The following is a 27,000-nucleotide window of genomic DNA, read 5'->3' as shown; positions in this document are numbered from 1 at the left end:
AGGGGGCGGATCCGAAGGGCCCGGGCCAAGCGGGCGGGCCCGCTCCCTCCCCGCCGACGCGGTCCTAGTCGAATCCCCTGCACGGCGCTCGGATCCTCCTCCGTCCGGCGCAGGGTCCCAGCGCTCCGCGCAGGAGCCTCGACCACGGCCGCCGCTGTCCGACGTGTCACTGCGAGGTCCCCGCCCCCGGGGTGGGGTCTCGGACTCCAGCTACCGGAGACGGAGGAGAAGGGGGAGGTTAAAGGGGAAGGACCCCCGGAAGTGCCCCCTCCTCAGTGCCGGTGAGGGAAACGCCGGAGGCGGAGTCCCCTGCCTCCCCCGGCGTGGTTGGTGCGTCCCTGGTGACGTCAGAAGCAGCCCGCCCCTGCCTGGATGGTGCGCCCTGAGTGACGTCAGGAGCAGAGGCCGGAGCTGTCCATCAGCACCAAAGGCCGCGGGCGGGCTCAGGGCATGGGGCCGCGGCTCTGGGGCAGCCCAAGCCCCTGCTCCTGCTCCTTTCCCTTCCCCAGACCCAGCCTGAGTCCCCAGACTCCGCGGCACTGGAGTGCCAGCCGGTGTTGGAGGCGGAGCAGCGACGCCGCCGCACAGAGAACGGTCCCTCCGGCCCAGCAGCCCCCTTCCCGGCTCGGCGGACTTTTCCCGGACCCCAGTCAGCTGGGGCCTCTGGCGCTCTGCAACCCCGGACCCTCCGGCCCCTGCACAGCCTCTTTCGCTCAGAAGCTCAGGTCGCCTCCTGCCCAGGTAGATCTTGGACAATCCCAGATTTGGCCGCCCACAGAGGAGTCTCCTGGCTGCCTCTTTCTTATGGGCAGCACACTGTCCTCCTCTTCCCCCAACCAGGGTCCCTTTTAACTTCTACATCTCAGCCTCCTTTAGCCAGGCACTTTTGTTTCCCTTTGTCTTTTGCTCCACTTCAGACATGCTTTCAGGGCTGGGCATCACTCCTTTGTCCACTGGTGTCCTTGCCTAGTTCTCCCATTCCCATTCTTGCCCCCATCCTGGTGGAGACCCAGCACTCCTCCTTGACCCCAACTTACTCTTTGTCAGGCTGACCTGGGAGGTTGACTCCCTTCCATTCCCAGCACTATGCCAGGCACTGTGGCGACACTGCGGTTCCAGCTGCTGCCCCCCGAGCCAGATGATGCCTTCTGGGGTGCACCCTGTGAGCAGCCCCTGGAGCGCAGGTACCAGGCACTGCCGGCCCTCGTCTGCATCATGTGCTGTCTGTTCGGAGTCGTCTACTGCTTCTTCGGTGAGACCCCTACCTCATCCTTCACCTGGGCTCCCCACTGTTTCCCAAATTATTTTTTAGGCGCCTCAAATCTTCTCTAGAACATCATCACCACTACCACCATCACCACCACCACCATGAATAACTATCTTTCTTTTCTCTTTCTTTCATCCCACACATGTTCATGGATCATCTAGACTCTAGGTCCTAAAAAACACAGGCTTTTAAATTCAGCATGCTTGAATTTGAAACTGGCTCTGCACATTACTAATTGTGATGCCTCGGCACATTAAACTGTCTGAGCCTCAGTTTTCCCATCTAAACTGTGCGAACGATGATAAATTGTCTCATAGAGGTTGTTGGGAAAATAGTAGATGCTCAATAAATAATAGCTATTATGGTGAAGATGGGTTTGGGTCACTGTGCTAGGTAGGCACAGAAAAGCATTTAGCAGGGTGGTTGAACATGGTCCCTTACCATATGGCGTATTGTCTGATAGGGGAGAGACTTCTGGAACATTCACACCTGTAATACATGTTAGAGTGGGCTAGATGGTAGTCACATACATGGAGATAGCTATAGTAACCAGGCCTGCTATAAACAGTTGTTTAGGATGGGTACTGCACAAGGGAGTTCAATTGAATAGGCAACCGGGAGCTGAAATCCAGCCCATGGTCCATTTGCCAAACTCTAGGCCTTGGCACAAGGCTGCTTTACCTAGAGGAAGACATGACTTTTTCTAATTTGCACAAAGGTACCAGATGGGCTAGTGGAATAAGTGCCTCATGACTACTGCAAGAGTTACAGAATTTCAGAGAGGGGCGTGAGCTCCATGGGCTGGGGGCCCAAGGGAAGCCTCTAGGAGGATCATTGTAGGCAATTGGAAGAAGTACAAAGGAAGCATGGAGATCTGGGTTCCAGGCTGGGCAGAGGTGCCATGAGACTAGTGTTCTGCAGCATTTATACCTCCCCCTAGAATGGCTGTGTAGTAGGTAAGGATGGGAGCCAGATGGTGCCTCCTCTTCCACCCCCAAACTCTAAGCTGAACAACTGCAGAATGAGCAAGAGGAAGTGCCCTTCTAAGGGTTTAGGACACATTCTGGGTCTCTAAGGAGCCTGTCACCTCATGCTCTCCACTACCCATACCCACTCTCTCTGCAGTTGCTCAAGCAGCCTGACATTCTCTCCCCTGGGCTTCTCTGCCACTTTACCCACCTTGGATGCCCTCATTCCCAGGCTCTTGGACTCTGAGCCCTTGTGTATGACCTACTCCTCTATCTGACCCCAGAACCTCTTGGATTCTGATGCTTCCCTCATTCCTAAAACTGAATCTCCTCTTTTTTAAATTTATTTTTGAGAGAGAGAGAGAGAGAGAGAGAGAGAGAGAGAGAGAGAGACAGAGAGAGAGACAGAGAGAGAGAGAGAGAAAATATGCACAAGAGCAGGGAAGAGGTGCAGAGGGAGAGAGAGGATCCCACGCAGGCTCCATGCTCAGCACAGAGCCCAACATGGGGCTCAATCTCACGATCTCGAGATCACAGCCTGAGCCAAAATCAAGAGTTGGATGTTTTAACTGACTGAGCCACCCAGGCACCTCCTGAATCTCTTTATGAACTTTCTCTTTGGCGTACCCTGACCCCTTGACCTCCATCTCTGACTTCCATCTTCCCAACTGTTCAGTATCTACAGGTCCCTCACTCTTCCAGTTACCCTTAATGGGTATAACTTCCATTTTTCTGAAACTCCATGACCACCGGTTCCCCTTATAATCCTCTTGAACACTCTATGACCCTAGTGACCCCCAGCCGCCTCCAGTTATCTCATTACCTTCCATCCCTCTGTCTCCCTCTGTTACTCCTGACACTTTGGTCCCTATGATGCCATTGTCTGCCTACCCTCATGATCTCCCATTTCTCTGGCTTCAATATTACCCTCTCTCAGAAACCCTTTAACACTCTCAACGATTCCATGTCTGTTAATTCCCCTGCTTGCAATGACCTCATCTTCTGGAACCCCTCCCCAATAACCCTGCTTTTCCATTCTCTTTGTAATTTTCTACTAATGTTGTATCTCTGAAGCCCTGTTACCCCTTAAAGACATTATCTTTCTGAACCTGTGTGACCATCATCTCTCAAGTTCTTTCTGACTTCTAAATACCTCGTATCTCTGAACAATCCCTCCTAAGGCCCCAGTGATTCTATTGCTGATCGCCTGTGACCCCAAATGACCTCTCTCTCTCACCCCTATGATTCCAAAGACCCTAATGACCCTATCACTGATTCACTCTTGACTCCAATGGTTTATCTGACCCTCAAAGACCCAACACTCATCTCAGTAACTCTTATCTCTCTGCTTTCCCAGTGAGTCCCAATGACCTATCTCTCTGACCTCCTTGGACCCCAATGGTCCCATCACTGATGCCCTCAGAACTCCAGTGGCCCCCAAGATTCTGAACTTAGTGACCTGCTCCTGGTTCCTCTGTGATTCTCATGTCCATAACCCCTCTGATCCCCTTTCTGGAGCCTGGTGACCTCATTTTGGCCCCTCACTAGCCCTTGTTCCCCTCCAGGTTACCGCTGCTTCAAGGCAGTACTCTTCCTCACTGGGTTGCTGTTTGGCTCGGTGGTCATCTTCCTGCTGTGCTACCGAGAGCGGGTGCTGGAGACACAGCTGAGTGCCGGGGCAAGTGCGGGCATCGCACTGGGCATCGGGCTGCTCTGCGGGCTGGTGGCCATGCTGGTGCGCAGTGTGGGCCTCTTCCTGGTGGGGCTGCTGTTGGGTCTGCTGCTCGCTGCTGCCGCCCTGCTGGGCTCCGCTCCCTACTACCAGCCAGGCTCTGTGTGGGGCCCACTGGGGCTGCTGCTGGGGGGCGGCCTACTCTGCGCCCTGCTCACACTGCGTTGGCCGCGACCACTCACCACCCTGGCCACCGCCGTGACAGGTGCTGCGCTCATCGCCACTGCCGCTGACTACTTTGCTGAGCTGCTGCTGCTGGGGCGCTACGCGGTGGAGCGACTGCGTGCTGCCCCAGTACCCCCCCTCTGCTGGCGGAGCTGGGCCCTGCTGGCACTTTGGCCCCTGCTCAGCCTGATGGGCGTTCTGGTGCAGTGGCGGGTGACGGCCGAGGGGGACTCCCACACGGAAGGTGAGAGGGTCCAGGCCAGGGTGGGTGAGAGAGAAATGAGTGGCCAAGGACGGGTGGGAGGACTGAGCAAATGGGGCACGGGGGAAGGAGCAGTACACACTAGTAGCCAAAGGCCTCAATAGGGTTAGAGAGCTGACTGGCTCAGGGTCTGGGAAGACAGGACCTCAGCCCCACTATTCATTCTGCAACAAGGTACGGGGCAGTGGCTCTGTGGCAAGCCCGTTTCAGGCACAGGGGATCCAACAGAAAAGGACCCTGCGCTCATGGGGTTGCATTCAGGTGGAGGCAGACAGACAACAGACTGCATACAAACTAGATAATTCCAGCTCCGGAGTGATACGAAAAAAATATGCAGGGCAATGTAAACAAGTGACCTACAGAGGCTGTTACGGATACAGGGGTCAAGGAAGGCCGCTAGGAAGAGGTGACATTTGAGTAGCGTGCTCAAGGATAAGAGGCCATGTGCAAAGAGCTAGAAAAAGAGGGAACAGCAAGGGCAGGTCCCCAGAAAGAAAGATCTTGGCTTGTTGAGGAAGTGGGCTGTAGCGTGGTGGGTGAGGCATACCGACTGTGCGGGCACTGTGGGCCATGATTAGGACTCTGGATTTTACCAGGAGGGCAATGTGATGCTATTGCAGGTTTAAAGCAGGGGGTGGATAGAATCTCATTTAGCGTTTGGGATGCTCATTCTGATTGCTGAGTGTAAGAAACATTGTGGAAGGGGGGGGGGGGGCAAGCATGGAAGGCCCAACCAGTGAGAAGGAGGCTGTAGTTGTCCAATTGAGAGATGATGACGGGCTGGTTTAGGTGAGTCACCTGGGGCTCAGGATTGGGAAAGGGATAATAGCTGGAGAGGGAGTACTTAGAAGTCTAGGAATCTTCCATATGACCTTTGGAAGAAAAGAACAACTGCAGGAAGTCCCATTTGGGGCGTGGGAGATGCGGAAAGGAAGGGGGAGCAGGAGGTTAGGGACAAAGGGAATCTGGACGCCTGGAGCCCTGAGGTAGGAAGGATCAGGGAGGCTTGGAGGACACGAGGCGTGTGAGCCTGTGAGACCCTTCTCTGCCCACCCCTGCACAGTGGTCATCAGCCGGCAGCGACGACGCGTGCAGCTGATGCGGATTCGGCAGCAGGAAGAGCGCAAGGAGAAGCGGAGGAAGAAGAGACCCCCTCGAGCGCCCCCCAGAGGCCCCCGGGCTCCACCAAGACCCGGGCCTCCTGACCCCGCCTATCGGCGCAGGCCCGTGCCCATCAAACGCTTCAATGGAGATGTCCTCTCCCCGGTGAGCAACCTGGGCCCCTCCAGCCTGAATGGGGGGAGAAGGGAGTACTGTAGACTCTGTCCAACGGAACTTGGCCTTCCCCAGAGGCCGATCTCGATCTAGAAGGGCTAGCATTTGTCTGACTATTGTAACCCCTGCACAAGGAGACTGACGGGTCCAGCTCTAGGACTGGGGGAAAGGTGTCCTGAGTAGGAATTTTAATGAGGTATAGTATGGGTAGGGTCTCAGGCTATGGACTATGGGTGTGGTGAGGCCCTGGGCCTGTGGCACTCTGGGGTGAGTCTGAGGCTGTGGCGTGCAAGGAGAGGATGTCCCTGGAGGTGGCTTCCGGGGCAGGATTTCCACGCTTACACCCGTGTTTACTTTCCCACAGAGCTACATCCAGAGCTTCCGGGACCGGCAGACGGGGAGCTCGCTGAGCTCCTTCATGGCCTCGCCCACAGACGCGGACTATGAGTATGGGTCTCGGGGGCCACTGACGGCCTGCTCAGGGCCCCCCGTGCGGGTATAGCAGTACTGCTGCTCCTGCCCACCTAGACTCTGCGGTCACCAGCTCTGCCAGCTTGGGGAGGTCTGCTGGGCCGCTACCCAGCCTGCCTGGCCCTGTGGCCTCTGGCTGTCCCTCTCCCCACCCTGAAGAGGGCTGGCCCGGCTACTGGAAGAGAGAACCTGTCTCAGGCTGGGCCTGGCCTAAGGGGAAAGCCTCCTCCCGAGCTCCAGAGGGGCTCTTGAGGGATGCGGGGTGTGAGCCCCATTGGGGTGTGCTCAGGGTTGTGAGTGTGCCGCCTGTGTGTGTGTGTATATGTGTGTATGGAGGCGTGGGCTTGAGGGGACACTGGGACCCTTGCCTTAGATTTCTGATTGGTGGGGCTTCTCCAAGGTTGGCCCTGCCTCCACCCCCACTGCTGGGGTCCCACAGGCCACTCTTCTGCATGTCTAAGTGGAGGATGTCTGCCTTCCTCCCCCACTGCTCCACCTCCCAACCAGACTCATCTAAGGCTTCTTGTCCTTGTCCCTGGGGCAAATGGCAGCACCCCTAGCCCTGGTCCCCTGTCTTCTACAAAGCCACCAGCCTGAGGGCAGTGGCAGGGGAGGGGGGTGGGGGGTGCTGCTCTGGGCTGGGTTAGGGAAAGGGGCTGGGGGAGGGGGCTTAAATGCACGGTGCATGTCTGGTGTCTGTCATGCCACCCTGGACACCTCATGCTTCTGTCTCCCCTCACCCCACCCTGTTTTACATATTTTATAAATGTGCCAAACTGTGTGGCTTCTGCCAGGAGTGGTGGTGGTCTTCAGTGGCTGGCACTTTCGCGGGCCAAATGGGAAGCCCCGCAGCCCTTGGTGTCCTGTGTCACTTACTACACAGAGGCTCCAGGCAAGTTCTGCCCTCCTACATCACACAGAGAGCCAGGGAAAAGGACTGTACCACTTTATTGTCCCCAACACCTGTGGTTCCCTTGCCTCCCCACCCCTGCCCAGGGTACGGGCACACGCCTTCCAAGCTGTCCGAGGGCACCTGCCTGGCCTGGTTCGGTCCTCCTAGCTACCTGCAGAGGAATGACTCGGCGTGGGGCTGGGGAGAGAGTGGGTACCACCGTCCTCTCCCCTGGCAGAGCCTGGGCACCCGCACAGGAAGAGCTGGCTCCTCACCCTCTGCCCCACCCTTTCTGGACCTCTGTCAGGGATGTCTATGAGGGCAGGAAAATGGGAGTCAGCCCCCAGTTAGGGGTAGGAAATGCAGGAATTCAGGTGGAGGGGGCATCTCTGTGGAAGAGGAAGGAAATGGGACCAGAGGAGCCCTCTTCTCAGCCCGATGTGGAGCTGGCTGAGATGGGCAGAAGCCAGCTGGGCAGAGAGCAGGAGGGGGATGAGGGACAGGTAGGCACAGATCAGGGGCTAGTAGGTAGGAAGGAGAGGAATTAGGGTCCAAATGGGGCATTCAAGAGAGACAGACACAGTCCAGAGGCAGGAGAGAGTGAGAAGCCTGGACAGGAAAGGGCATAGAAAGGTGGAAACGGCTGACCTGAACCAGACGGTTCCAGTAGAGAACACAGGGCTCCCTCCTCTGCTCAGCCCTCAGCCCCTCCCCCACTCCCCACCTCCACACACCCCAGAACCAGTTGGCCATCCCAAGTCCTGGAAAACCTCTGGTAGGCGTGTCGCAGCCCACCAGCTCCCAGGCGACCCCTCCTGTCTGGCCAGCCAGACTGCCCCTCTGACCTCTGCCCAGTCAGCTCCACTCACCCTCTACCAGCAACCGTGTGTGGGCGCTGTCCTGGCCGGCCTGGCAGCAGTAGGTGCCCTGGTCCTCAGGTCTCACGTCATGGATGACCAGGCTGTGGGTGGGGCCGTGGCTGCGCAGCTCATACTTGTCTCCCGGGCACAGCTCGACCCCCTCCCGCAACCAGCACACTTGGCCCCCCGAGCGGGACACAGTCACCTCCAGCACCGCCCTGCGGCCGACCAGAACCGTCTTCTCTCGAGGGGGGCGGCGGCACATCTGGAGAGGCAGTGCTGGGGGTGAGGACGAGGGCTTAAGTTAATAGGGACACGCAGGGCCCCCAGGAGGAGAGACGCATCTTCCCCCTCCCTGCAGCCTCCACTTCTCTTAGATATCTAAGGCACCAGCCCGATCCTCTGTACCCTTAACCCAAAGTCTCCTCCTCCCCAGGAAACGCACTGCCCTCTGTGACCCGCCCTAAAAGAGTCCCTCGAGGAAGGGAGGTGGGGAGGCAGTGTTCCCAGGACCAGCCGCCAGCCTGCCAGTCCCGAGGGGAGATGATGCCCTCTCCCAACCGTCCCTCCCCAGTTGCTTACCCTCCACCTCCAGCTGAGCCACGGACTGGGCGGGTCCCGCCTGGAAGCGGACCTCACCGGCGTCCTCCGGGCGCAGCTCGCTCAGCACCAGAACATGTTTCCTCCCTGGGGGTGAGAGAGGCGCTAGCGAGGCCGGAGCAGCCAAGGGGAGGGTTCGGGGATGAAGGTGGGCCGGAGTAGGTCCCCGGGTCGGTTTGGACACGGCCAATGTGCGCTGGGGGCGGGACTGAGGGGAAAGAGGAGTGGTCCAGGACCGGTGGCTCAGAGCTGGGGACCGGGGAAATACCGGGAGAAGGGTCCTTGGGCTGTGGGGCGGGGCTCACTCGAGCCAGAGGCGGGGCTTATCCTAGTAGGGCGGGGTTTGCCTGAGCCGGGGGCGGGGCAGCAGGGGGCCAGAATAGGAAGAAAGTCCGCCAAACCTTCCTGTCGGATGCGGACGCGGCCTCCGGGTCTCAGCGGCCGGCCTCCGAGCTCCCAGCTCCCGGTGGTCTCCACCTCCGACACGGTGCACTCGAACGTGGCGCCGTCGCCTTCGCGGGCGCGCACCGCCCGGAGCTCGGAGAGCACTGACACCGTGCGCTCTGGGGCGGAGCCGGGGGCGTGAGGCGGGGGCGGGGCTGAGGGGGCGGTGCCCGCTCACGTCCACACTCCGCCCTACTCCCGGGAGGCACCGGAGTCTGTCCGGGGCTAGTCGGGTCCGCAGTCCCCGCGCCCGCAGCATTGCCCAGTCCGGGCAGCGCCCGGTACCCACCGCGCACTGCCAGGCGGACGGGCCCGGCGCGAGCCGTCCCCACTGCACAGCTGTAGGTCCCGGCGTCCAAGGGGCCGCAGCGCCGCAGCTGGAGAAGGCGACGCGTGCCGAGGGCCTGGAGCCTGAGCCGAGGGCTGGGGGTGAGCGGGCGCCCGTCCTAGGGGCGAGATTTGCAGAGGGTCGGGGAGAATTCGGTTGGACATAGGCAGCCTCGGCCTTGGGAGAGGGCGGCGCCGTCTGTTGAAGTCCAGAGGTTTCGAGGAGCATTTATGCCTCTCTGTCCCCCCAGGCTGGGATCTGGCTGTCCTGAGCCTTTGGGGCCTCCCCGGGAGCCTCACTGGGAAGGTGTCATCCTTGGGAATGTTAGGACTGAAAAGGGGCGCCGTGGGCACTGGAAGCCAAAAGTCGTGTACCGATCACTCTGGACGTGAGCATGGATTCTAGAATAAGGCAAATCTGGATTCAAATATGGCTCTACCCCTTTTGTCTGCCGCTGGGCGATATCACCCCACTGAGCTTCAGGCTCCTTAGAGATAACACGGAGATACTCTATAGGGCTGTTGTAAGGATTAGAGGGTTTAATGTAAAGTAAATCTGAGCACAGTGCCAGACACATCTGTTCAGGGAGTATTAGTTGTTTCCATTTGGGCCATTATCATTATGTCCTTATGACGTCAAGGTGGGATGGGTTCTGACCTTCTCCCAGGTGACATCAGCCAAGGCCTGGGAAAGCTCGCACTCCAATGTAGCTGTGTCTCCCTCGGTCACCTCTAGGTCCTGCGGCCCCCTCACAATGGTCACTGGGGCCTCTGGGAGGGGGAGAAGGAAGACACACTTGGGCACAGGGGTCAGTGGTGGACACATTTGGGGAAGGTGGTGGGTGGAGGCCACTCGTCAGAGGGGGATGTGCCGGGACACAAGTGGTCCAAGTGGGATGCTAGTCAGTGGAGGACACAACAGGGCCACAGGGGTCAATGGGACAGGAGTGGCCAGCTGGGGGTATCACACTTTAAGTTGGCCAGTGGGGGACATGCTGGAATTAGAGGGGCATGGGGGCGGGAACGAAAGCAGGGACGCCAGTGGAGTCATCTATAGGCAGGCATGGTCAGTGGGGACCACACTTTACTGGAATGGACAGGTGATACTGGCCAGTGGGAGACATGATGTGTTCAGAGGAGCAATGGGGGGAACTTCCAGAGCACGTGTTGTCAGTGGGGACTATGGGGCGTAGAAAAAATGGGCATCCCTGAACCAGAGTTGCTAGTAGAGTCATCCTTAGGCAGTTAGTGGGTCACTGGGACTTGAGTGGTCAGAAGGGCACACGCAGGCAGGCAGCAGGGGCCATGGCAGGCAGGTGTGGTCAGTGGGGCCACACTCAGAGTGGTCAGTGGGGCCCTGGTCAGGCAGCAGACAAGAGGGACCACACCGGCACAGGCACACTCACAGTGGCATGGTCAGTGGTTCACAGGGACCAGAAGGTCAGTGGAGTCACGCTGGATCAGCTCAGTCAGAGGAGCCACACTCAAGCAGGGCGGTCTTGGGGGCCACCCAAGGCCAAAGAGTCAGGAGAGGCACACTCCGACAGGCAGGGTCAGTGCAGGGGGCCACACAGGGAGGGGGATCGGTGGAATCACACTCAGGGCAGTCAGCAGGCAAGCAGCGGGCCCAGAATCCACACCTCTCACAGTGAGTCTGGCTGCGCAGCGCAGGGAATCCGCCGTGAAGGTGATGCAGCCTGAGTCAGCCAGGCCCAGGCCGCTGAGTACCAGACGGTGACTGTGGCTCTCTGCATGCATGTGGCACTTGGGCCCCGGGTGCAGCCGGACTCCACCTCGGGCCCACTCCCCGGTCACACCCTCCTGGGACAGCTCCAGCTGGAAGGTGGCACTGCCCCCCTCAGTGACGGTCACATCCTCCAGAGGCCGCAGCACCCTTAGCTGCCTCGCTGGTGGGGGGAGATGGGGAGAGAGGGAGGATGAGGGCTCCAGCTCTGGGCAGGGGTTTTGAGGGTTCACACAGCTCTTGGCCCCACCTGTACCACCCCTAACACCCAATCTGAGCCCCTGTGGAAGGAAGCCCAGAACCAGGGTCAGGGAGAAAGGAGCACAGGAGGCCAACTGGGCGGGGTGGGGAGGGGCTTAGGAGAGGGCACATGTGAAGGAGATGAGTTGTGGCTAGAGGGTCGAGGAGTCTGGGTGAGGGGTGCTGTGACACTGGGAGGAGCACAGGAATCGGAGTCAGACAAGCTGGGATTAGGCCCTAGCTCTGCCACATGGTTTGTGTGCTGTGTGACCTTTGGCAAACTGCTCGACCTCTCTGGGCTTTAGTTTCTCCAACCGTACAAGGTGAACAGCATTGAGACATGGGTTTATTGCGATTAAATGAATGAAATAAATTAGAAGAGACTACATATCAGCAACAGCAACCGTTTACCAAGCTCTGTGTGGGCATTTTTCATGTCATCTCAGCTATTGTTCCTGAAGACCCTTGAAGTACGGATCAGCCCCATTCTTGAGAAAACTTGGCTCAGAGAGAGTAAGTAACTTGCATGAGGTCTCGCAGTTAATAGAAAGCTCTGGCTTGGGGCAGATGGGGGAGTTGCTATTTGCCAAATGGGCCCGTGGACCCTGGGGCAGGTGACTGAGGGATAAACACGGCACGTGTTTCTGGAGTATAATATTTACGTTTACAGCAAAGCCAACTGGGACACATGAAATGGAATGCAAAATCCACACGGACTTCTAGGGTAAATAGAAAACACTAGAAAATGAAAAGTTTTGCTTTGGGCAGGCTGCTTCAGGTCACACTTCTGGAGGCCAGTCAGGGCTGACTTGCCTCAGTGGCGAGGGGCACTTTGGTGGGGGGTCTGAGGGGCCCTGGGGCAGCCAGGAAAGGCTGCGCCACGGGGCAGTGTGATGGGTTAGGAGAAGACAGGGCACTCACGCCTCACGCTGAGCCTGGCCAGGGTGCGATCGTGGTGGCTCTCACAGCCGTAGGTGCCCTGGTCAGCCAGGACGACACCGTGGATGAAAAGGCGGTAGATGTGGCCGTCCTGGGCCGTGGATACGCGCGAGTCATGGGGCAAGGGCTCCCCACCTCGCACCCAGCGCACGGCACCTGCTGCGCCCACTCGACCTGTCTCTACTTCGAGGCACACGTCCTGGCCTTCCTCTGCCCGCACATCCTGCAGCCGCCGCAGGAACAGCAGCTCCGTTTCTGGGGAGGAAGGGGGAGGGGGTCATGGAGCCTGGTGGGGCCTGGAGGCTGATGACCCCCTGCCCACCGGCCGGTCCCTGGGCAGAGGCGCAAGGCTGCCAGGGCCAGGGCTGAGAGAACAGGCCCAGGAGACAAGACCACTGCATCCCCAACAGGACCAAACCTCGAACGTGGAGCCGGGCACTTGTGGCTGTGCCCCCTGCTCGGGCAGTCACGGTCCCCGCATCCTCCAGCTGACAGCGTCGCACCGTCAGCGTGCGGCTGGAACCATTCTGGGCCATCTCTAACTGGGGCCCCGGAGTGACAACGGCCCCGTTGCGGAGCCAGGTGACATCGGCATCTGGCGGCGAGACTTCACACCGGAATGTGGCGTCGTCACCCTCATGGACGGTGAGTGGCGTCAGCTCTGAGACCAGCTTTGCCAGTGGTGGTTCTGGGGGGATGGGGTCAGGCAGTGAGGTGGGCTGTGTCTTTCCCTCTCCCTCCTTTCCATCCTCTCCTGGGTGCAGGTCCTCGTCTCTCAGTTATCTGAAAGATCGTTGCTGAGGACCACGGGGGGTATCTCAGAGGACAAGAGGCCAGCTCCCTGCCGCTCCTAGCTACCTCCTTTCAATCCCAGCCTGGCTCCCTACTTCTCTGACTCCCTATTAGGTAATTTACCATGGACCCTATTTATCTCATTTAACGGTCACAACAGCCCTACAAGACAAGCACCACCCCCTGCCCCGCCCTTCAGAGCCGGGGCCCAGAGAGGTGGAGCCACTTGCCAGAGTCTCGCACTACTGACAAGTGGAACCCAGATTGGAACCTGGGTGGGTTGACCCCAAAGCCCCTGCTTTTAACCACGGGGTTATGGCTCCTCCTATACAGAGGGTTCCCGAAGCCTCATCCAAGTACTAGTTGTGCATGCACTGGTTAGAGCCCAAGGCAGCAAGGAGGGGGTCGGGGGATGAAGGAGTCCCAGAAGGGTGCAGGGGTGTGGTCTTTGGGGTGACAGGGCCCACAGGGAGTGAGGGGTGCACTGTTACCTTCCACGCGGACGAGGAAGATGCGGCTGTCCTGGGGCGTGTCGCACAGGTACTCCCCAGCGTCCCAGCTCCGTGCCCCCCGCACCCGCAGCACCTGCCTTGCCCCGGCCTGCTCCAGCTGCACCCGCCCCTGGCTCGACAGTCGCTCCCCGTCCTTGTACCAGCGCACAGGGCCCCCGGGCCCGGAGAGGCGCACCACCAGCTCTAGGTCCCCGCCTGGGGTGCTGCGAACCCTTGTCTGGGCTGCCTCGGGGGCCACCACCCGCACGGGGGGCTCTGTGGGGTCAGAGCTGGGGGTCACTGGATGGGGAGAGGCCCGAGGGCTGTGGGGAGGGCAAGATACTGAGAGAGGTGAGTGAGGGATGGACAAGGCATGCTAGAGAGGCGGGGAAACTCATATGGGCTTGGGGGTGCAACGCTCTCAGGCTTTCTGCCCAGGCCATACTCACCAGCCACTTGGACAGTGAAGCTGAGGCTGGGGGCCCCCGGGGCTGTCCCGGACTGGCAGGTGTAGAGGCCTGCGTGGGCCAGGTCTGCGGCCCGGATACAGAGGATACGGCGGGGGCCCTCAGCATGGAGCTCCAGGCCCTCGCCCTCCTGCACCGGCCTCCCATTGTGAGTCCAGAAGACCAGGGCACTAGCCCGGGACAGTTCGCAGCTCAGCATCACCGGCTCCCCAGGGGCCACACAGAGTGGGGCAGGGGCTGCCTCTGGAGCAAGGAACTGGACTGGGGGCTCTGGACAGAGAGAGGAACATGTCAGCTCCGGCTGACTGCCCCCGCCCGCACCCGGGCTGGCAGGAAGCACCCACCGGCCAGGCTGACATTGAAGGTGACCGCTTCATCACGAGTCTCGCACACATACTCCCCGGCGTCCTCGGGCTGGGCGTGGGGCAGGGTCAGGGTGCGAGCGGGCCCCTCGGCTCCCAGCTGCAGTGTGTCCGATGCTTCCACCTCCAGCCCATCTTTGTACCAGCGCACCTGGGACCCGGCAGGGGCCACCTCGCAGCGCAGCTCCACGCGCCCTGGAGCCCTGAACTGCAGGTCCAGGGAGCGAGCTGCCGGGTGCACGATCCTCTCTGGTGGGGCTGGTGGACAGACAGAGGGAAAGGTGCTCAGGCTCAGCCAGCAGGCTCCCACCCACTCACACTGGCTTCTCAGCACTCTCTCTTTCCAGAGCCGTTCTTGGGACTTGTGTGGCTACCATCTGGGGGCACCTACTGTGTGCCCGGTGCTGTGCTAAGCACACGGCAGCTCTTTTCACAGCTACTCCTGACACTCCCGAGGACGGCACCGATGTTGGTTTCACTTTACAGATGAGGACTCGAAGCCTCTTTAGAGGAAAGTGATTTGTCTGAGGGCCCATGAATAGACAGAGGTAGACACAGACCGATGTGACCCCAATGCACGCCCCACCCTACCATGCCCCCACTCCATATCCCCTTTCCCCACTTTGCTTCTGACGTACTTATCATCGCCTACTGGTTGTCTGTGTATCCTCACTAGAACTCGAGCGCCACAAAGACTGGAGGTGTTCTCTTATTGGCTTGCTACTCTATCCCTCAGCATCCAGAACAGTGCCGAGCACATAGTAGTTGCTCAATAAATATTTGATGAATGAATGAATGAATGCTCCTAACTGCTGGGCTCTCTCTAGTCACTGTCATGGCCTGATCTGGGCAAGCCAGGGCTCTCTGATAGCTGAGAATGAGGAGTCTGGGGGAGGGGCAGGCTGTGTGGGGCAGGTGGGGGTCCCCTAAGAAGCAGGAAGTGAGAAGGTTGGGTGTCTGTCCCTCGGCCTCCTGCCTCTCTAGCTCCCCACGATGCCCAGAGACTGCCCACCTGTGATGGTGACAGTGAAGAAGGCTGAGTCATCTCCGGCGTCACACACGAACTCGCCCCCCTGCTCGGGCTGGGCCGCAGGCAGAACCAGGCGGCGGCGTGGCCCGTCGCTCTCCAGCACCAGGGCCTCGCTCTCCTCCACCTCCAGTCCATCCTTGTACCAGCGCACAGGGGCGTCCTCCCGAGACAGCTCACACATCAGCACCACACACTCCAAGCTCACGGCGATCAAGGTCACCTCATCTCGGGGGTATATGATGCGCACTGGGGGCTCTGCAGAGTGGGGCAATCACAGGCTGTCACAAACTCAATCGCCAGCCGCCCTGGCAACACGGAGTTCCTGTCGCTCGCAACAACAAGAGTGATAAGGATAATAATAACAAGGAATAACAGGTCCACGATCTACCCTCCGAAAACCCTGGGGCCAGAGATGTGAATCCAGAATGCTTCAGATCCCAGGAAAAAAAGGTGCATTTATTATATATCACATACCTGCCTCTCTTAGCCCCCACTGGAGCACCTCCCCCCACGCCCCGTCCCCTGCCGCAACCAACCACACTAACATTTCGGCAGTGTGACATATACATATACTCACTCTAAACAAGATACTTAAAGAGCAGAAATAGTTTCACAGGTTTTACTGAAATGACTCTGAAGACCAAACTTAGAAAAAGACTTTTGGTTTGGAGAAGTTTTTTGGATTTCAGAATTGTGAACAAGAGATCGTAGATCCGTAACAGCGAATACTTCTGTATGATTTCCTAAGGTTCCAGGAACAGTCCTAAGCACTTTACACATTGAACTCTCACAGCAATCCTAAGGGTAGGTATCATTTTATCCCTGTTTTCCAGATGAAGAAATCGAGGCAAAGAGTGATTTAACCAATCTCTTTAAGGTCACAGCTGGGTCCACGTACTCGAGGGCTGGAGGAAGAGCCAACATCTGTTAAAGGGAGGCTCAGACTCTGTGAGCAGTGCTGGGATCGAAAGCCGAAGCTTGCTGAACTCAGTAATGATTTTTGCATCTGTGTCTAAGAGTTGCCAGCACCTGTCTGAGTTCCCCAGGGATGCTAAACGCTGATTCTGGGAGTTCATCTCCAACTGCTCCAAAGGGGTCATTCCTCCACAGGAAAGGACCTCCTATGTCAACACTGGAGGTGACTGGTGCACTGAGTCTGAGCCTGCCCATGCTCCCATGCGCCCTGAACATCTCCCAGAATCTTCTAGCTTCCACGACATTTTAGAGCCCCTTTACCATGCGGCCCCCTTGTGGCTAAGCTCAGGAACTGCTCGCTTCCCGGAAACACTTTTTTGCAGAGGTGCGCATGGGCAGACGTGCTCACCAGCACACAAGTCCTCTGCCTCCACAACCCACCTCCCTAACAGGGCTTGTTCTAAGATTCCAAGGGACGCAGGCTGGTTCTCGGGGGTCCAGCAAGGCTGGTAGATTGCAAGGTGCGGCTGCCTGGGGAGCCAAGGAGGTGAAGGGAGCAGTGGGGTGAGGACAAGGTGCCATGACAGGATTGGGGTGTCCGCACAGCTGCGGGACCTCAGCTTGGCATCAGACTTGTTTATCCCTGGCCCAAAGCCGGGCTGGCTCTGTGTGAACTTCCGGGCCGCTTGTGTGAACTTCCCGGTGAGCAATCTGGTGTTTTGTGGGGAGGCCAGGTGTGAGCTGAAATGTGTGTCTGCCATTGTGTCTGGCCAGGGCGTGGGGCTGAAGAGCTTGAAGGGGTCACTACAGGACAAAACATGCACAGAGAGGCCTCTTTGGCTTTGTGGCTTGGGTGTTCCAGGCTGCACTCTCGCGGGTTGGGGGTGGGGGCACCCAGACAGCTCAGCCTGGATCGAGGCATCACTGCTGGGGCAGAGCGGAGGACAGGGCGACAAGACAGTGCCAGTGCAGCCAGCGCGGTTCTTCTGTGCCACCGAGCTGTCAGGCCCTGCGAGCGCCACCCCCCCCCCCCCCCGCCCCGAGCTGCACATCCACACCAGGTCTGGCGCTGAGGCCTGTGGCCCCACGCTTTCCAGCACCGAACCACCGTGACTTTCACAGTCGTCTTGTGCTTTTCCAGCTTTGAGCATTCTCCCATCTACCTTCGGCCCAAACCTGACCCCACTCAGCTACCTCGGCCCCTGCCCCCAAGTATCTGCCTTGAAGGCACTCCCTGCCTGCCGACAAGGTTAGCAGCCCCCCAGCCTTGAGCTCCCTCTGTACCCCTGTCACAACACTAGACAGTCCACCTTCTGAGACCCTCTAAAGTGTCTGGCTTTCCTCCCAGGCTGCGTGCTCCCGGAGGGAAGTGAGCGTGTCTGTCTGCTTGCCACCGGGTGTCCAGAGTCCAGCCCAGGGGCGTGGCGGCTTTCTCCACAGCCCTCTCTGACTCTCCTGTTCTCTCTCCAGCCCTCTGCTCCTTCACATCACTTGTCACGACGTGTCAACTGTGCATTTATTTGTGCATTTATTGGTTTAACACAGGGGTCGCAAACTCAAATGCCCACAGGGGCCAGGTAGGTGGTCAGGTGAGTGGCGGAAGGGGTCTGGGGAGAGGCAAAGAGGAATGGCAGAGGGGGAAGGGCAGAGGAATGTGGGCCCCATATTATGGGGGCAGCTGCTACTCAGCACCAGCTGTTCGTCGCCATGGGGGGAATCGGGACCAGAGCCGCCGGGTCTTCGGCTTTTTCAAGAGGACGCATAACTCCGGATTGTTATTTGAACTGTCCTGACTTTGGTAAGACTCTGCAGGCCAAACAAAACACATCTGTGGGCTGCATGGGGCCCTACGGACTGCCCGTTTGCGACCCCTGGTTAACAGCTGCCTCCCCAGCTAGACTGCAGCTCTGAGAGCAGAGATGGTGCGTGTCTCACACACCAGTTACCTGCAGCACCCGGCCCGGGGTCTGGTGGCACGTGGGAGGCACCCAGTAAATGAGCCAGGGGAGCACAGCTCTTCCTGGCCCTGGTGCTGGGGAGGAGCCTGCTTCCTTGAATAGGGGCCCTGGGGTCTTCCGGGCAGGGAGCCTCGGTACATGCACCCGCAGCCCCACCTCCCTCCTCCCCAGTGTGCCGACTAGGGGGTAGGTGGCCAGCTCCCCCCGAGGGCTCAGAACTGTCCTCTGGTGACCCCGGGCGGCTGGGGTGAACCCACACCTGTGACAGTGACGGTGAAGGAGGCCGACTCGTCATCGATTTCACACAAGTACTCGCCAGAGTCCTCCAGCTGGACGGCAGGCAACACGAGGCGGCGGACGGTGTCCTCCTTCTGCAAGAGCAATGCGGGGCTCTCCACCACCTCTTCACCGTCCTTGGTCCAGCGCACCTCGGCCCACGGCCGGCACAGCTCACAGGTCAGCACCACACGCTCCAAGCGCACGGCCGCCACATACACCTTGCCACTGGGGTACACGATCCACGAGGAGACATCTGCGGGACAGGGACAGTCATAGCTGGGACCGAGGCGCCCGGCTGCCTTCCCTGAGCCACGCCTGTTCCCTCCTCCTGCAAGTGGGCCACGTGTTGACGAAGAGAGCCTTCCCACCTTCCCACTTACATAGAACTCCCAGTGCTCATCACAACAAAAAAAAAAAAAAAAAAGAAAAAGAAAAAAAAGAAGAGAATCTGCCTTTGGATTAGGTCTCCTAGCTGCTGGGACAGCCACCCCCATCTGGAGACACAACCACAGTCACCAAAGCACGTCACAGGCACGGTGGCCCCATCGGGACCACGGTGTCAGCCTTGGCTGTAGAAATGGTCTACGCTCTCTGGGTTGGGGCAGGGACCATATGTAAGATGGGGCTGGGGAGAGGTGGGTTAGGTGCCCAGATGGAGCCAGGGTCTCCCATAGACTTTTGAGGTCTTCTGACCCCTCTAGGGTGGGGGCTTACCTGCCCTACACCCTGCCCCGCAGGAAAGCTCTGCCATTCCTAGAGGTTCTCCTTCTCCAGAGAACGGAAAGGGGCAGAGGTGCCCTGTGACTCTTGGAGCCCTGGCCAGCGTTTAGGACAACGTAGTTTTGGCGGGTGACCGAATCGTAGGATGCAGACCGAGGAGGGGCACGCAATCAGCTTGCGGGGAGGGAAGAGGGCCTGGGGAAGAGTGGCCCGGAGGGGATCGTGTGACAGCTGCTAGGCGGTGCCACACGGACCTGCCTGTCCCCCCACCTGTGATGGTGACGGTGAAGTAGGCACGCTCATCTCCAGCGACGCACTGAAACTCGCCCCCGTCGGGGGGCTGGGCAGCAGGCAGCACCAGCCGGTGGTGGGGCCCCTCCTTCTCCAGCACCACAAAGTCACTCTCCTCCACCTCCTGCCCATCCTTGTACCAGCGCACGGGTGCATCCTCTCGGTCCACCTCACAGGCCAGCATGACACACTCAGAGGTTATGGCATGCACAAACACGTGCTCCTGGGGGTCCAGGATATGCACCGGGGGGTCTGGTGGGAAGCAGACAAAACGAGGTCACGCAGACAGGAGACTCACAGGAGACAGTTTCCTCCCCAGGGGACACTAGGAGGGTTAAGGCCGTGCTGTGCAGGGTGGTCTGGAGCAATGACGTGGGGTACTGAGGGCATGGCAGGTGAGGCAACGCAAACCATGTGGCACCTTTGTGTTCTGGGCGTCCCCACGGGACGTGGGGGTGGCTGGGCGGGGACATGGGGGAGGGGGAGGCACAGATGACAGCCTTTGCCTAGGCTGAGAGGAGGTCATTATCGTGGGCCACACTGGGCCACGCTTGCTGCTGTTTTTGCAAGGGATCCCCTGGAGCACCGGCCCTAGGATGGGCAGGAAGGGGGAATGACTTAGGTGCCACAGTGAGACAGCTGCTCGCTACAGGTAGTGAGTTCCCTGTCACTGGGTGCGTGTACAGCAGTTAGAGGGCCTCCTTGCAGTGGGGTTGAGACAGGATGTCCACTCGAAGCGAAAAGATGAGGTGAATCAGTGGTTCCCAAGCTGCCTTCCCGGAGTGATCCCCAGGCTCTACCCTGGATAGTCTGGAGCTGGAGAGCTGGGGGGCCTGGGCGTATGCATTTATAACAAGCTTCCCAGGTGGTTCTGAAGCAGCCAGAACATGGCCTGAGAACCACTGGACCCCTGCACTTAAAGCTTCCCTTTGACCGTGGCTACCTGAGATAGTAGGATAAGCACAGACCTGGGTGTGAACCCAGCTATGGTGTTTGCTGGCTGTGTGATAATGGGCAAATCACATAACCTCTCTGAGCCTGTTTCTTCATCTGTGTTGTAGAGATCTACTGCTTCTCATCCAGATGTGAAGATTACGTGAAACCCTATGTATTTGAAACATTTGGTATTATGTTGGGTTCATGGCAGGGACCCAGTACATGTTAGCACGTGCCTCTCCTTCCCTTAATTGAATTTCGTTTCCCCGCCCTCATTACCTAGCCAGGGGTATGTGGAGGGCAAGTATGCTGGAGGGTGTGGGTGCACGGGAGGATTAGGAAGCAAGTACAGAGTAATTTGAAAACGTGTCTGCTGGCCCTCTTGGCTCTCCCTGGAAGGGACCCCCAAGCAGGCAGACCAGGGGGCAGGGCCTGCATGGCCCCTGGGAATCAGCCTCAGCTGCAGGAGCCCAGACCACCATAGTTGCTGACCTCGGACGGTGACACTGAAGAAGGCTGAGACGCCTTCTGTTCTGCACTCAAACTCGCCGCTGTCTCGGACTTCGGCGGCCGGCAGGATCAGGCGGTGTTTGCGCCCATCTATCTTCACCACCAGCGACTCGCCCTCCTCTACCTCCTGCCCGTCCTTGTACCAGCGCGCTGGGAAGTCCACGCGGGAGAGCTCACAGGTCAGCACCACCCGCTCCGAGGTCGTGAAGGTCAACGACTCCTTGTCCTGGGGGCTCAGGATGTGCACCGGGCTCTCTGTGTGGGGAGAAGCGTGGGCACAGGCAGCACCCTTGTCACGCTCCACCTGGGGTCGACACCCCTCGCTGGTGCAGGCCAGAGTACATCAGGCCAGACAACCGCTGGCTCAACGCGTTTGTTGGAATTAAAAAGAAAATCGCTGGGCTCACACGCCAATTCTCAAGGGCAAAGTTTGAGCGTACAGAATTGCTAGGGAGTCTACTGAAAATGCAAACTCTTAGGCCCCACACAGGCATGCAAGGGCCAGGGGATCTGCATTATCAACCAGCCCTCCAGGCAGTTCTGATGTCAGGGATCCCAGGCTGCATTTTGAAAATGCCACTCTGGTTGTTGGTTCTTACTCTGCCCTCCTCCTAGGATGCCAGCAGCTGACCACCTGCCTGGCCCTGTGCTCAGTCACCGAGGAATTCCTTGATTGGCCGAACAAGCTCCAGCAACAGTGAGATGGCAACCGCCACACGTCCCCTGCACTTTCAGATGCCCACCAAGAACCGTCCTCCTCAGGGACCCCTCATCCCCTTCCTTCCTGGTTTCCATAGCTGGCACAGTGTGATTCTGGCACCAGACTGCCTGGCTTCATAACCCAGCACTACCACTCATTAGCTCGGTGACTCTGGGCAAATCACTTAACCCCTCTGTGACTCAGTGTCTCCATGTGTAAAATGGACTCACCAAAGAATCTATCTTGTAGGGCTGTCGAGAGAACCGTGTTAATTAACGCACGTAAAATGATTAGGATTGTGCCTAACACCACAAGAAGTTGCTCTGGTAATGTTATTGGTTACATGATAAGGCAGGAAGCAGTCAGGGACTAGGGCCCAGGGGCCATGCCTCTAAGATAGCAAATGTGATGGACTTCTGTAAGCCACAAAGAGAACTTGGCTACGATGCTGAAGATAACGTACGTTGTACGTAGGTGGAAATTGGCCTTCTGGACCGCTGAGCCCTCCGTCTGAACCCACCAAGGACTTCTGTGTCCACCCAGGTCCCCACCAGCACCAACCTTGGATGGTGAGGGCGGCCGAGTCCTGCACACCGGGGCAGCTGAAGCCAACGAGTGCCCCGCTGTGCTGGTGCCTGACAGCCTGCAGGAGGAGTCTGTGCTGTGGGCCTTTCTGCTCTATCCGGTATCGCAAGGCCCCAGGCTCCACCTGGCCCTCTGGCTCATTACTCTCGAGCTCTTCCCCGTTAAGGAACCAGGTGCCCTGGATGATGGTGGAAAGATCCAGGGAGAAGACCGCATCTTCCCCGTCGTATACCTGTACGTCCTCCAGACCTGCCACCAGGCGGGCTGTGGGCACTGAGATGGGGACAGAATGCCGCCATCAGAACCAGAGGGCTGGCAGAGGACAAGAGTTGGCAGGCAGAAGGCATATAACACGACGGGGACCGAAGGCTGGGGAAGGGAGGAGAGAGGACGGGGAGGTGTGACTGGGGTACGGCCGCGGGCAGGCTGGGTCCGGAAGGACTGACTCACCGAGGTGAGCAGACCCATGGAACACAACGTGGGGACTGCGGCCGTGCTCGCTGACTGTGCAGACGCGGAAGCGGTAGTCGCCCTCGGAGGGCACGCAGTCCCCTGGGACCTCCACGGCTCCGGCTTTCTCGATGCTGAAGCACTGGATCCAGTCTTCCGAGCCCACCTCCTGCCGCTCCAGCCGGTAGATGAAGGGGGTCTCAGGAGCCGGCTCGGGGGGCTTCCAGGTCAGCAGGACTGTGTTCTTATGGCCCTTGAACATCTCTGCCAATACCGGGGGTCCCGGGGGGCTGTGCTTGACGCCTGAGACAGAGGCAGGGTTTGCACTCCAGCCCTGCTCCAGCCTCCCACAGCCCTCCCAACTTGAGTCTGCTTTGCCAACCCAGGCTCTGGCATCTGGTCACCCTCCTGCCCTGGCCCTCCTGTCCGGCCCTCGAAGAGTCAGTCTGCCCACGGGCCTTCCTGCCCTCACATTTGACTCTGAGCAGAGTGGTGGTACGGGAGTTGCCCAGGCTAAAGGTGACCTCGCCGGCATCTTCTCGGGTGACCCCTGGAAGGACCAGGGCATGCATGTGGCCGGAGCTGCTCTGGCAGATGGTCGGCAGGTCCTCCCCATCGCGGCTCCAGCGCCCCTGGACCCCAGCTTCCTGTGTCTCCACCAGCAGCACCGCATTCTCTCCCTCCAGGACGTCGAGCTTCCGGGGCAGCCGCTTCAGGATGGGCCCTGAGAAAAGGACGGGAATCCCCCAGCCTGGGGCCTGGGCATCCGCCTGCCTCAGCCTCGGCCTCCTCCCACTGGCCAGCCCACCTTTGACCGTCACATTGGCCACCGTGCGCACCCGGCCCCGCATCTCGCACAGGTAGACACCGTCGTCGTCTGCCTTCAGCCTGTGGATGATGAGGCGCCGGACGGCGCCCTCCTCGATCTGCTCGTACTTGCGGCAGGGCAGCAGCCGCTGGTCCTCACGGAACCAGGCCGTGGGAATGCGGGAGTTGGGCACTTTACACTCCAGCACGGCAATGCCATGCTCCCGGCCCTCCACATCCTGCAGGGGCCTGGTGAAGCGCAGACGGGGCTCTGTGGGGAGGGGAGAGATAGAAGGCTCTGGAGAGGGCCAGACCAGGGGAAGGGCTCCGTGCATTACCAACTGCCTATACCCGCGTCAGCTCCTGCCATTTCCCCCCAGGCCAGCAGGTATTCCAGGATCACAGAAAACCCAACAGGAGAGACGTCAGGTGGCCTGGATTCTCATCTGACCCTGACACTCCGGCCACGTCACCCTGAGCAAGGCCGTTTCAGTGATCCTGGGCCTCAGTTTTCTGACTGTCAAGCGGGGAAAGGGATGGAAGGGTTTGGACCACAACGGTGATTTTCCAGCGGTTCCCTGGGGGTCCCTCAGAGGCACTACGCAAATTCTGCAAGGGGCTGAGCTGAATTTCATTTTTAAAGAACTTTGGTCGTTTTCACCTGGCTAGAGCTAGAGCATATAATGCTGAGTGAAATAAGTCAGTCAAAGAAAAATACTATATGACCTCACTCATATGTGAAATTGAAGAGACAAAGCAAACGCGTGAAAGAAAAAATAAAAAAAGAGGGAGACAAATCCAGAAACAGACTCTTAACTATAAGGAACAAACTGATGGTTAGCAGAGGGGAGGTGGGGGGGGGAATAGGGGATGGGGATTAAAGCGGCACAATAATCATGAAGAAAAAAATAAAATGATTTTTAAAAAGTGCAATTAAAATTTAAAGAAACGGGCGGCTGGGTGGCTCGGCAGGTTGAGTGTCTGACTCTTGACTTTGGCTCTGGTCATGGTCTCACGGTTCGTGAGTTTGAGCCCCGGGTCAGGCTCTGTGCTGACAGTGTGAAGCCTGCTTGGGATTGTCTCTCTTCCTCCTCCCCTCCTGGCACATGAGTGCATGCGCTCTCTCTCAAAATAAAGAAATAAACTTAAAAAAAAATTTTAAAGTAGTCATTTTCAGGGGGGGCAGGTGGCTCAGTGTGTTAAGCATCTGACTTCGGCTCAGGTCACGACCTCGCGGTTCTGGAGTTCAAGGTCCATATCAGGCTCTGTGCTGACAGCTCAGAGCCTGGAGCCTGCTTCCGATTGTGTCTCCCTCCTCTCTGCCCCTCCCCATTCGTACTCTGTCTGTCTGTCTCTCTCAAAAATAAACGCTAAAAAAATAAAATAAAATAAATTGTCGTTGTCAAAACTGCATTTTACAAAAAGAAAGCATGATGATGGAAATGGCCAGCAGGTTATCAGGCCGCTGGAGAAGCGTGTATGTCCTGTGCCTCTGCGAAGCTCTGCCTTCCCACTGGGCTTTTCTTTCCTGATGGTGTTAGTGCAGTTTTGCGAGTTTGTGCACATCAGACCTCACCACAGAAGCACAGGTGCCACATGCTGCCCTCGCGCCAGGCAGGGCTCAGGAAATGTGCCCACTTTTCTTCCTCTGAGGGGACAAGTTGAGGAATAGCTAGTGAAGGTATAACCCCTGGAGTTGCAGGGAACTCCTGTTCTGGAAAGCTTCACCTTCCAGTGGGAGTTTGGGATGTTTTTTTCCTCTGAGTTTTCTGTTTATGAGCAATGTATCTAATGTTATTAGATATTGCTGGTGACTCAACTTTGAAATGGAAATCTCTTCTCCTTCACCTTTTTCTTCTTTCAAACCTGGAGAGCAGTTTCATAAAAGTGCATTTTTTTTTTTTCCTCCCTCAAGTCTACCTTTGGTGTGAATCAGGAGTTTCTCAATGTGTCGCTTGCAGCCAGACTTTCCCCCCAGGACTCACAGACTAGACCCAGTTGTGAATGCAGCCTCCTCTTACCCTTGTTCTCATGGATAGTTATGAATCTTGACCCGGAAATGTACACCCATAAAATGTTCCTTATATCAGTCTCCACAAGGGATTTCCATTGAGGGAAGGGGAGTGAAACAAAAAGGCTGAAATCCCCTGGACTAGAAGTGCTCCCTCTTGGTTCGTACATCAATCACGCCTTAAAGCGGTTTATCAAAGGCTGGTTTTCCACCCTCTGCCTCAGAATCACTTACGAAGTTTGCTAAGAAGTTCCTGGGTACCCTGGAGACCTACTAAATACGAATCCCTGGGGGGTGGGAGGCGGGCAGGAAACGGTACGCTATTAGTCCGTCTCCCCTCCCCCTACCGGCTCCCGGGCAGCGCTGGAGGCCCCTCCCCAGGGCCCGGGCAGCCCCAGGGGTGCCGCAGTACCTTTGACATGCAGCTGCACCGCGCTGAGAGTCTGGCCCGCCGAGTTGCGCGCTGCGCACACGTAGAGCCCGCGGTCCTTGGCCTGGCAGTAGAGCACCTTGAGCACGAAGCCGCCGTCGCGGTCGCGGTACATGAGGCGGCGGCGGTCGGAGAGCAGCGGGCGGCCCTCCCAGTGCCATTCGATCTCGGGCTCTGGCTTGCCCATCACGTAGCAGCGGAACTTGGCGTGCTTGCCTTCGTTCACCCAGAAGGTCTTGGGCGCGCACTTGAGCGGCTCCACCACGGGCTTGGGAGCCTCATCGGGGTCCTCGGGCGGGCTCTCGGGGGGCTGATGCACCTGCAGCAGCGCGCCGGCCTGCGCGTGGCCGTGCGCGTTGCGGGCGTGGCACACGTAGACGCCCGAGTCCGGCAGCCGCGCAGCCAGGATGCGCAGAGCTAGGCTCACGCCGGGGCCGCCCTCGGCACTGCCGGGCTCGAGCACGAAGTGGCCGCTGTCCCACACTTCGTCCAGGGCCATCCCGTCCTTCTCCCAGTAGAGCGCGGGCGCGGGGAGGCCCCCCACCTGGCACGTCAGCACCACCTGCTCCCCCCGCAGCACCCACTGGGACCGGGGCCCCGCCAGGAACACCGGGGCGCCCTCCCCCGCCCCGGGAGGAGGCAGCGGGCGCTCGGCGGGCTGGGGCTCGGGCTCAGGGGCCAGCGGCTCCAGCACGGTGACGGCGGCCGCCGCGTAGGCCTCTCCGGCCGCGTTGCGGGCGCGGCACACGTAGACCCCCGCGTCGGTGGGCAGCGCGCCGCTCAGCAGCAGGCCGTGCTCGGCGCCGTCCACCGGGAAGCTGAGGCGCTCGGAGGCCGCCAGCTGCTGGCCGCCCTTCTCCCACACGACAATGGGCGGCGGCTCCCCCAGGACCACGCACTTGAGCTCGGCCTCGGCGCCACTTACCACCCGCACGGGCCGCGGGAAGCGCAGGAAGCACGGGGGGCTCCCCTGATCCCCCGAGCCCGCCTTCATCGTGGCGGCCGGCCCGCAGCGGCGCGGGGGGGAAGGGCGGGCGCGCGGAGGCCGGGGGCGGCGGCGGGAGCCCGCGAGGCGAGGCG

The 27,000-nt window shown here is 58.9% G+C and overlaps 2 protein-coding genes across 7 annotated transcripts; one reads left to right on the top strand and one right to left on the bottom strand.

The window, feature by feature from the left end:
- Positions 1–98: 98 nt before the first annotated feature.
- Positions 99–26,964, bottom strand: OBSL1 (obscurin like cytoskeletal adaptor 1). 5 transcript variants are annotated; one of them, XM_040450902.1, is made up of 21 exons: positions 25,903–26,964; positions 23,481–23,750; positions 23,145–23,396; positions 22,673–22,975; positions 22,199–22,495; positions 20,920–21,192; positions 19,471–19,743; positions 18,461–18,733; positions 15,311–15,583; positions 14,281–14,556; positions 13,919–14,206; positions 13,470–13,745; positions 12,605–12,874; positions 12,169–12,441; positions 10,904–11,170; positions 9,922–10,034; positions 9,226–9,382; positions 8,894–9,055; positions 8,475–8,579; positions 7,902–8,171; positions 99–210 (listed from the first exon to the last, which is right to left on the bottom strand). In XM_040450902.1, the coding sequence occupies exons 1-21, from the start codon at positions 26,912–26,914 to the stop codon at positions 167–169; spliced, it is 5,727 nt and encodes a 1,908-aa protein (XP_040306836.1). In that variant the 5' UTR covers positions 26,915–26,964; the 3' UTR covers positions 99–166. The 5 variants fall into 5 exon arrangements, with proteins under 5 accessions (XP_040306836.1, XP_040306835.1, XP_040306839.1 ...); XM_040450901.1 differs by lacking the exon at positions 99–210 and adding an exon at positions 7,071–7,200; XM_040450903.1 differs by lacking the exon at positions 99–210 and adding an exon at positions 7,093–7,204.
- On the top strand, positions 370–6,936 carry TMEM198 (transmembrane protein 198). Of its 2 annotated transcripts, none has more exons than XM_040450913.1 (5): positions 370–741; positions 1,083–1,252; positions 3,801–4,376; positions 5,458–5,660; positions 6,034–6,936. In XM_040450913.1, the coding sequence occupies exons 2-5, from the start codon at positions 1,087–1,089 to the stop codon at positions 6,169–6,171; spliced, it is 1,083 nt and encodes a 360-aa protein (XP_040306847.1). In that variant the 5' UTR covers positions 370–741; positions 1,083–1,086; the 3' UTR covers positions 6,172–6,936. The 2 variants fall into 2 exon arrangements, with proteins under 2 accessions (XP_040306847.1, XP_040306846.1); XM_040450912.1 differs by having other exon boundaries at positions 372–741; positions 1,048–1,252.
- Positions 26,965–27,000: the final 36 nt, after the last annotated feature.

Source organism: Herpailurus yagouaroundi, unplaced genomic scaffold (genome assembly GCF_014898765.1).
Source record: "Herpailurus yagouaroundi ecotype Mexico unplaced genomic scaffold, PumYag 202, whole genome shotgun sequence".
Lineage (NCBI taxonomy): Eukaryota > Metazoa > Chordata > Mammalia > Carnivora > Felidae > Herpailurus > Herpailurus yagouaroundi.
This window is presented reverse-complemented; position numbering and strand designations above follow the sequence as displayed.

Bases quoted from the DNA above. Each gene is read 5' to 3' on its own strand.
- OBSL1 (XM_040450901.1), bottom strand. From the start codon at position 26,914: ATGAAGGCGGGCTCGGGGGATCAGGGGAGCCCCCCGTGCTTCCTGCGC. The intron at 18,734-19,470 runs GTGGGGGGACAG...CCTGTCCCGCAG, and splicing joins CTTCACCGTCACCATCACAG to ATGTCTCCTCGTGGATCGTG. The intron at 10,035-10,903 runs GTGTGGATTCTG...TCCCCCTCCCAG, and splicing joins AGCCAGACTCACTGTGAGAG to AGGCCCCAGTGACCATTGTG.
- TMEM198 (XM_040450913.1), top strand. From the start codon at position 1,087: ATGCCAGGCACTGTGGCGACACTGCGGTTCCAGCTGCTGCCCCCCGAG. The intron at 1,253-3,800 runs GTGAGACCCCTA...GTTCCCCTCCAG, and splicing joins AGTCGTCTACTGCTTCTTCG to GTTACCGCTGCTTCAAGGCA. The intron at 4,377-5,457 runs GTGAGAGGGTCC...ACCCCTGCACAG, and splicing joins GGGGGACTCCCACACGGAAG to TGGTCATCAGCCGGCAGCGA.